The sequence below is a fragment of the Aegilops tauschii genome, chromosome 4, assembly GCF_002575655.3.
Source record: "Aegilops tauschii subsp. strangulata cultivar AL8/78 chromosome 4, Aet v6.0, whole genome shotgun sequence".
Taxonomy (NCBI): Eukaryota; Viridiplantae; Streptophyta; class Magnoliopsida; order Poales; family Poaceae; genus Aegilops; species Aegilops tauschii.
In genome coordinates this window covers 20143909-20154028 of record NC_053038.3, presented here as the reverse complement: position 1 = coordinate 20154028, position 10120 = coordinate 20143909, and the positions used below count along the sequence as shown (strand labels likewise).

Genomic DNA, 10120 nt, shown 5'->3' with positions numbered 1-10120 from the left:
CCGCGCCGGATGGTGGTAGTGGTTCGTCCGGAGATGGCCGGAAACGGCACCGGCGGTGAGCTTAGCGGCGGCCGGAGTTCGGGGTTGCACGGGCACGGCGATGGGAGGCACGGGAAGGCCAGGCGTGGGGCTCTACGGGGTCCTGGGAGTGCCAGGAGCACGCGGGGACCATCGGTGCGGGCGGAGGAGCTCGGGGTGCGCGAGGACGAGGGGGGGGGCAGGCGGGGCGTGGCCGACGCGGGCGCGCGGTCGGGGCGCGCGCGGGCGAAGGCCGTGCGGGCGCGCGTGCGTGGACAGGCGCGGCGGGGCGCGTCTGGGCGCGCCGGAGCGCGAGCGGGGCGGCGGTGACCGAGAGGAGAGGGGCGGGCGACGGAGGCCGGTGGCCTCACCGAGGGATGCAGGGTCACGGCAGTGGGGTCGAGGGGGAGACGGGGGCGACGGCGATGCGGTGTCGAGGCGCAGGCCGGCGAGGAGGAGGAGGCAGGCCGGCGAGGCAGCGCTCCGGCGAGGCGAGGGCGCGGGGTCGAGCGCGACGGCGTCGGTCTCCTCCTCGATCCAGACCGGGGGGTGAGATATTTCGGGGGGGGGAAGCGAGGCTGTCGGTGGGGGGGGCAGGGGATAAGGTGAGGGGGGTTGGGCCGGCCGGCTGGGCCTGGGGTGGCCCAGTTGGGCCAGGTCCAGTGGGGGGGGGCTTTTGTTCCTTTTTTTTTTCTTTGTTCTGCTTTCTGTTTTCTCTTTTTTGTTTATTTCCTTTTCTGTTTTATTTCATTTAAAAGTATTTAGACATTTTATAAAAATGTGTTTTCTCCACCATAATTACCAGTGTATTATTTAGAACCCACTGAACATTTCTGTTTGAATTTTTGAAAACTTTTATTTTCCACTTTGATTATATTTGAAGTTTGAACTAGGAGTTTGACAAGGGTGTGGTTCAAATGTGATCAAGCCCTGTTTAGCAACATGATTAGCTTAATCACAGGGGGTTACTGTAGCATGATTCCCAGGGTGTTACACCACCCATTGGAGGAGCTCGCGTTAGTGCTATACTGCTCGCCCATCATCACTTGAATTTTAAACTCATTTTCTACATGTTAAAAATTTAAATGTTATATATTGAAGTCACCGGATACCCATTGGGTATAGGATACCCGATGGGTATGTGTGTGGGTACCAATTTACGCCCATGGGTATTGAAGTGGGTGGGTATAGAAATTTTCTATGGGTATGGGTTTGGGCAGAAGGAGGTTGTACCTGCCCATAGCCTACCCTTTGTCACCCCTACTGCTCCAGGAGGGGGGGATCCCAAGGCCCTGTTTGTTTCGGCTTTAATGCGTTGTTCTGGATTTACTTATCTCACAAAGCTGATTCGCAGTACCATTTTTGTCGCTGAAGCATGCTAGGACATGCTTTAGAAAATAAAATCCCCAAAATGGAATGAATCGAATTCGAACTTTGCCACTGAAGCTGATTCAAAATAGTCGTTTGTTTCAGTTTCAGATTTTTCAAAGCTGAATTTGGTTCCTAAAGCCGACACAAACATAACCCAAGTATGCAAGATGATCCAATCACATCATCTAGGAGAAAGCCTGACATGAGGCGAGGGACGGAGAGTCCACCGTTTTTGGCTGGACGTTTAGTCTAGCCTGAGAGCCTGTATAGAGGGATTCCCGGCTCTCTTCGCCATATGCAGTGCTCCGGATGTGCGTGTCATGAACATTATAAAAAATCCTATCGAATATCCCATTGCATATGTCATTCAGGATGGACGAGACAAACGCATGACGTGCCCTCTTGGCAATAGTTCCCGGATCCATCTCCGAGGTGTCGCGAAGTCTATATCTTGATCGCTCGCCACACTAGGAATATTTTCCTGATGGTCGTTGCACCAAAGGTTGGTCTTCAATCCGGGCCTCCGTGGATGGAGGAAGCCGCGAAATCCCGAGCCCCCCCTAATTTTTTTTAAAGAAGGTTGAAACCTCTGGCTTTTGCATCATCGTGATGCACGCAACCATCATGCCCCTCTAAATGTTAGAAAATTTCTTTGGCGGCTTCTTTTGGGTAGTTTGTCTCCGAGTACGAAAGCGAGGAAGTGTAACGAGTCGGGCAATGGTATGCGCCCGTTGTGTGCACACATATTCTTTTGCCATATGATAGCCCAATTATTATGGAGGTGCATTAGGGAAGCCTTTAGAGTGCATTTGGCGCCCCACGGATTCTTCCGAGTTCACTGTGATCCTTTGCGACGCTCTCTTGTAGGAGGAGGAGCCTCCTATGGTTTGCTTTCGCCGCAGTCTCCTGTGGTACACCAGGCACCAAATTGCTTTGACTTTGATCAAATTAAAGTTCACCATGTTAAGTTTAGGGGATCTGTTAGAAACGGCAAAAAATCATTGAAGTATATATACTCCACTAAGGGTTTTACTCTGTTAACTTATAGAGAATCGGCTAGAGATGCCCTTAAGTGCATTTGGTGCCTCAGGAATTCTTTCGAGTTCACTGTGATCCTCTGCGACGCTTTCTTGTAGGACCGTAGGAGGCTCCTCCTCCTACGGTTTGCTTTCGCCGCAATCTCCTACGGTACACCAAGTAGGACAACTTGTTCAGTTCAATGCAAGCAGGAATAACTCGCCACGTGGTGGCGCGATGCTGCTTAGCCGCCAGGACCAGAAGAAGCCGACCGTTCGGGGAAAAAAAAGGAAAATAACAAAAACAACCCCGAGCTGTACGTACGTATGCAGGCATCCCGCCCGTGACCATCGCGGCATCCCGCCATCCAGCCGCGTCATCCACACTCGGCGCTCCCACTTCCACTTCCACTTCCACGGGTGTGAACGCGCGCGCGCGCCGCCCGCCCACGTCGCCGTCGAGCTGGAAGCACATGAGCCACACGCACACGTAGACACGGCCGGACGCCGCCGGAGAAAGTTAGTAAAGCTCAGCCGATCTGTCTCACGCGGGAGGCCAGCGCTAAAGCTGCTAATCAAACCAATCCACCCGAATGGCGCAACATTCTTCTTCCAGACAGAAATAATCTCACACCGTTTCTCCATCCAGCAATCAACATTTCCGATCGAGGAGTGCTCGTCAAGTAGAAGTAGTTGTCAAGACTGAGACTGTAAAAGCAGCACGATTTTTTTCTTTCTCTAAGAAAGGTGGCAACGTCCATCGAGATTCGCCTTTTGTGTTTTGGTTTGCAACTTGTACTACTACAAATGACCACCACTTGCTTGCAATTACTGTACCATAGTCCCCAGATGCCCGACCCAGATGGCCTTGAATTCTGTATTTCTGTTGCCTGCGCCGCCGGCCACCGCCGTGCGCCGCGCGCGCGCCACTGCCGTTGACAGCCGGTGGACGGACCGGCGACGGCGCGCTTTCACACCACTGGGCACTGGCCGCACGTCCACGCCAACGTTTTCACCGCTCGCGTCTCCCGCTGACTGGTGGGACCCACCCGTAAGCCGCATCGACCCCGTCCGCCCGTCCTTGTAACCGCGGCCAATCCACCGCCGGTCGTCGCAGTCAACCCGCGTCCAGCCACCCCGACGTCCCCTTCCCCAAAGAGACCACGGCAGGCCCGACGTCCCGACCTCGACGCGACTGCCCGCGGGCCCCTCGACGGCGCAGGCCCACCTGGCATTGAACCCGCGGGACCGGCCGCGTCGGAAATTATTTACCCACCGCGCGCCAGCGAGCGCGCACGCCACCTCCTCCTCCCCCGCAAGCAGCCGCAAGCCGCCGAGGCCGACGGCGACGGGAGCCCCCCAATCCCCAAATCCTGCGGCGCGGGGCCTCAAATTCGGCGCCGCGCAGCAGCCTCGGTCCGGCATATGGATCCAGATGTTCTCGTGGGCCCGTAGCAAGCAGTCCTCGCCCGCCTCCTCCTCCGGCCGCCGCGGCGTCGGCGGGGACGCCGCCGCCATGGACTCCGGCAGCAGCCGCCGCAGCGGCGGCGGGGGGAGCGGCCACGGCAGCGGGAGTGGGAGTGGGAGCGGGAGCGGGAGCCGCGGACGCAGCCCGCGGCTGGAGCGGCGCAACGCGGCGAAGCACATCGACTACGAGGCGGGGGCGGCGGCGGCGGCGGCGGCGACGACGTCCGTGTCCGCCTCGTGGTCGACCTCGTCGTCGGAGCGCTCGCCGGGGACGCGGCCGACGCGCTCGCTCGACCTCGTGGCCAGGGGCGGCGGCGCGGACTTCCGCATCAACGGCAGCGCGGAGGGGGAGGTCGACGAGCTCTGCCGCAGCCTGGGGCTGTCGGGCCCGGAGGACTTCGCCATCCCCGTCGCCGCCTGGGAGGCCCGCAAGGCGCGCTCCAGCTCCGACCTCCTCGCCCGCCCCCGCCCGGACCCGGACTCGTCGGCTCCTCCCGTGGACGAGCCCGCCCCCGTCGTCCGCACCGTCTCCGCCCCCGAGGCCCCGTGGCCCGCGCCTCACTCCTTCCCCGACCCCATTCCCGAGGAGTCCATCCACTCCTCCGCATCCACCGCCACTGCCACTGACTCGGTGGAGGAACCCATCATCGCGCCGCCGGAGGAATCCCCCAAAGCTACCCGTGCGGTTGCTGTTGCGGCGCCCATCGTGGCCTTGTCACTTCTCTCGCCGAGAAGGGGCGGCGGTGAGGTCGGGATCCGGGGCGTCCGGCCGCCAGTGCTCTCCCCGCCTCCACCGATCACGGGGCTCGCACCGCCTCCGGCGAGGCAGTCGTCTGTGGCTGAGATCATGAGCGGATCGGCCTGGGACATTGTGAACTCGTTCGCTCCCACGGAGGAGAATAGTGAACTGAGAATGGCCTATGGACATGTTGAAACATCTCGCATGTCAGACACAGAGGAGGATAATCCTGAGGAGAACGATGAAGGATTGACAGGGCTTGAGGGGGAGCTTAAAGGGTGGAGGGTAGGGGAGACCTTTGAAGGGTTCACCGGGACATCCTCATTGTCGACAACAAATGATGATGATGCATCTAGCACGAATACAGAGGCCGTGTTCGTCATCTCGCCGAATGGCAAGTTCAAGCGGAACATCAAGTCATGGATGCGTGGTGCACTTCTGGGAAGTGGCTCATTCGGGATGGTGTACGAGGGGATCAGTGAGTAAGTAGCAATGTTATTATTGGCATTTTATTGTTCATTCATGCACCTTATATGTTTTTAACTTCTATAAACGGTCCAAGGAGGTACTGGGCTCTTCTGTCTAATTTAGGCATAACTTGAAAGTAAACCTGTTATTCACCTTGTGTTATGGTTAGTTTATCTACAGATAAGCTCAGTTAGTCCAAACAGCCGCATTGTGCCGTCGTCCGCCCCTATAACAGGGGCAGCACCACACCATTTAGCATGTACTAGAGTTTACAAGTACACATCACTATATCATTCTACAGATAGGTTATCAAACATCTATTTGGGCAAGTATGTGTGTGTTAGTTTGGGGTGGAGGTGCTCAGAACAGATCTGATACACACTGGTCGCTGAATTTCGTAAAAAAAATCCTCACACACTTGAACATGGTGTATTTAGAATATAGTATGGAATGCACTTAACTTTGGCCCTTCAAAACTTATTATGTACACACCTTGCTATATTCTGCGGGTAGGAACAGTGAGTTGTGCAATCAAGCCCATTTCTTTAATTTAGGGCAACCAGGCGAGGCAGCAGATCACTGCAGTCTGGATGTGTTACCGCCATCTGCCGTAGTAACATGTCTGGTACAACAAATGTTGATTTGCTGATGGCATGCTTCTGTACATGTTCTGACCATGATTATTCATATGTCATAAAGCTCACAATAATCTGCACAGACTGGGATCTAGTAGAGTGATTACTGATTGCTTTATGCCTTTATCTGAGGAGTGACCAAGTGTACTTGTTTCAGCTGTACCATTTGATAAACATTTAATATATTTCAATGCTGTCTGTTATCAAATATTTCTGCAGTGAAGGTGCGTTCTTTGCTGTTAAGGAAGTATCTTTGCTTGACCAAGGAAGCAATGCACAGCAATCTATTCTTTCACTTGAACAGGTTAACTATTGCTCTTGATTTGTCTCAGAGTACATCTTCTAAAGCTATACTCTTCAATTTTCATTGTCTGATTTTATGTTTTTTTGTTTCTTAGGAAATCGCTCTCCTTAGTCAGTTTGAACATGAAAATATAGTCCAGTATTATGGAACTGACAAGGTATTCCACACTCCTTTTGATGTTCCTAGGTTATGCATTGCGATTCTAGATTATTTTTTTGTTTAAGCAATCCTTATGTCACATACAAAAATTGATTTATTTGTGTATAATGATGTTCGAATATTAAATGCAGGAAGAATCAAAACTCTACATTTTTATTGAGCTTGTTACACAAGGTTCTCTTTCATCCCTCTATCAAAAGTATAAACTGCGAGATTCACAAGTCTCTGCGTACACAAGGCAAATTCTCAATGGATTGGTTTATCTCCATGAGAGGAATGTGGTCCACAGGTATAATGTTGCTTCTCTTATGATTTATCTTGAAAATAATCAGTGCTTACTTACTTACTAAGCCTTTTGTCCCAAACAAGTTGGGGTAGGCTAGATATGAAACCCTTTCACGAGGACTTCCCAGGAGGTCACCCATCCTAGTACTACTCTCGCCCAAATGGGTTTCATACCCATAGGACTGGCTAGTTTTTACGTTGGCTCGCCAAGCCTATCACAACCCTTAGATATGAAACCCTTTCATGAGGACTTCCCAGGAGGTCATCCATCCTAGTACTACTCTCGCTCAAATGGGTTTCATACCCATGGGACTGGCTAGTTTTTACGTTGGCTCGCCAAGCCTATCACAACCCTCCTCCTTTACCCGGGCTTGGGACCGGCTATGCCTAGAAGACATAGGCGGAGTTTGAAAATAATCAGTGCTTATGAGCCAATAAATTTTGTCCTTTGAACCTCTTTTCTAGTATTGAATAGTGAGTTTTTTATCTCATGCGTCATGCACTTATAATGTGAATAGCACATAGGGAGCAAGTTCGCTTTCCAAAAGCTAGTACCTGCTCCACCTTCTTAAGGTGGCATCCACCATAGAGGCATAGACTACTGGAGGTTAAGTGGGTTCTTTTGGTTCATAAGCAAATAAAGCTCTTTTGCTCTACCTTCTTTTTGTTCATTTTGTGTCACGTGGAAGGTTGAGATGCGGAGTCGATTTTTTTAATAATTTATTAAAAAAAAATCAGTGCATTACATGGTTTAGATGGGTATCCTCTGTACTGTAGTTTGGGATTGTGAAGTCAACAAAGAACACAACAATGATCGATGAGGTACAGCCTGTTAGGAACAGAGCAAGTAATTCGCTCACCATCATCATTTTGGATTCTCTACATCAGAGCAAGTAAACACTTGACCCTCTGACTGGTACCCTGGAAAAGGCACCATTGCTGGCTTGGTCAAATACAGGGACTGCTTGATGTCTGTTTTTCATCCCATTTTGTCTCTTTCTGTTTTGCATTGGATATGTCATTTCTTGATGCTTCCATTTACTACAAGGCTAAACTGATAATACACCACTTTAACATTTCAGAGAATTTGCCGTTTTAAACACCCGTAATTCTACGATTTGGCATTTTGATCACTTTATTTCTTTTCCTGCATCTTTAACTCACTTGAAATGCCAATTTTGTCCTCTACGTAAATGAAGTTCTTTATTATTTTTGAAAAATACACAAGTGCGTTTCACCATACATACCTAAGCACCTGAAGCCTGCAGGCGCATACGCACACACATGTGCACTACAATTGCCTAACCCTATTCAGCAAAGATTAGACCAATAAATGAGCTTTTTCTGGACATTCATACTACTAGCAAATTAATAGACCCCCTCATGTGCTCGTTGAGAACTGCAAGGCGAGTACCAGAGGAGTGGTAATACGGCCTGCTCACCTGCCACATGCTTTGGTTTTGCACTTGGTAGTAGTGGCAGCACATAGTTCTTCCCCCTTGGCTACAACATGAACATGATTGTCAGCCTCAACAAAGCATTGCTCCGGCCATTGGCCAAGCTGACCTGCACGACAGCAACCACACCTTCAAGACCTGTTTTTCTCTTCTTCTGAAAAGGCTCTTATGTTATAAGTAAAATGCTAGGCATTGACATATAGCTATAGAGGGCAAAGTCGATATTTCAAATGGGTGGAAAAGAAGCAAAAAGATAAAGGAAAAATAATAAAGATGGTGAAATGTTAATTCATAGAATTACAAGTGTTTAGAGGGCCCAATCCTAAATTACAATAAAATTGATGCCAAATCTTTGGATAATCATCAATCCTCCCTTCATACAATATTTTTGATTAATTGAGACATTTCTTTATACTCAGAGATATCAAATGCGCCAATATATTGGTTCATGCAAATGGATCGGTAAAACTTGCAGATTTTGGCTTGGCAAAGGAGGTGAGCCTTGTTTCTTCTCCGAGGTTATTTGCATGTCTTCAAATGGCAAATTGTCTTATATGTACTTTCTTTTAATTTCAGATGTCTAAAATTAATATGCTGAGATCATGCAAAGGAAGTGTTTATTGGATGGCACCTGAGGTAATAGTCATACTTTAATGGCAGTATTCAAACTATTCAACTTTGATGTTATTTGGCAATATTTGAGGAATAATTTTTGTGGTATCTTTTAATAAGCACCCAAGTTCTAAATGCACCTTCCCACTTTCAGGTTGTTAATCCTAGAAAAACATACGGGCCTGCAGCTGATATGTGGAGCTTGGGCTGCACTGTGTTGGAAATGCTAACCCGCCAAATACCATATCCTAATGTCGAGTGGGTATGTCATATTTTCAACTTCACATGTTTTAGTTCTCTGTTATTGACTTGGCACACAGAAAATTAAGTATGTTGCATCGTTAACTTTATTACGTGTTAGACCTTTGTTGTCTAGGGCATTGAACTTTTGGGTGTGAAAAATGTTATACTTAAGTTGCAGAAAAACTCTGATTCGCTATGTGACTTTGTAATAAAGATGCGGTAGGATGCCAGCAGATCTTGTCCTTTTTCTTTAAGTAAATCGATATTTCGGGATTTGGGAACTGTCCATGCACTTGCTGAGGCAGAACATGGGGAAATCATCACCTTCCCCCCTTCAAGCCTGAATCATTTATCAGATATAGGCAATAGCTATTCTAATTTTTATATTTGGTACATATAACAATGATAACCCTGTGCCTTTAAAATTTTGTGTTACTTTTTTTTGACTAGTTTTTTAGTACGGTGAAAACAGCACGTTATTTGTGTCTGATGATTTGGGTTCTAAAAAACGTGCGTGTGATTATTTCTATGGAGTGTACTTCTCTCTGAATGATAATCTGGATAACTCGTTGAAATTTAACCTACTTGGTGTTGATTGTCGGCTCTCAACTAATGCTTCTTTGCTTCTTGTAGACAAATGCCTTCTTTATGATTGGCAAAGGGGAACAACCTCCCATTCCCAGCTACTTGTCAACAGAAGCTCAAGATTTCATACGCCAGTGTGTACGAGTCGATCCAGACGAGCGACCTTCCGCATCACAACTTTTGGCGCACCCATTTGTTAACAGGCCACTTCGAGCTTCTTTTGATTCTTTGTCTCCTCCGATCAATAGGCCGTAGCAGTGATAGTGTGGTTTCTCTGTTTGTGCAACCACGGTCCACGGCTCATCTCCTGATTTGGTAAGCTATCTACTTATGCCAAACGTATTATGTACAAGCATCCTAGATTTTAGCTTTCCCATTTATTTAGTCAATGCCAGTTCTGCACACCATTGTTCCATTTTCAATATAGCCTATCGTTTTGCAGATCTTCATGATCTCCACCGTGGGGGACCATACTTTAGGAGGACGTAGTTGAGCATGTGCAGTCAAATAGGATGGGTGAGGTTGAGCACTGACCATGTTTGTTGGATTGTTTGTGGATTTTCTTCATAGGCGAAGGTTTCAATAGATTTTGTTGTACAACTTAGTGGAGGAGAGTTGGAACTGCAGTGCTGCTAGGGTGACCTGATCTGCTGCTTTGTAAATGTTTGACCACTGGCTATTATTCTTTACCCCATGGCTTGCTGCTCCTAAATCAACCGGAGCATTATATCGCATGGTATAGCAGCATTCTTTTTTCTTAT

The 10120-nt window shown here is 49.1% G+C and overlaps 1 protein-coding gene across 1 annotated transcript; it reads left to right on the top strand.

The window, feature by feature from the left end:
- The first annotated feature begins 3524 nt into the window (after nucleotides 1-3524).
- On the top strand, nucleotides 3525-10116 carry LOC109742220 (mitogen-activated protein kinase kinase kinase 1). The gene is made up of 9 exons (XM_020301309.4): nucleotides 3525-5093; nucleotides 5934-6018; nucleotides 6113-6175; nucleotides 6309-6466; nucleotides 8339-8414; nucleotides 8496-8555; nucleotides 8686-8793; nucleotides 9408-9674; nucleotides 9802-10116. Exons 1-8 carry the CDS (start codon nucleotides 3841-3843, stop codon nucleotides 9612-9614), a joined length of 2010 nt encoding a protein of 669 aa, XP_020156898.1. The 5' UTR covers nucleotides 3525-3840; the 3' UTR covers nucleotides 9615-9674; nucleotides 9802-10116.
- The last annotated feature ends 4 nt before the right edge of the window (nucleotides 10117-10120 follow it).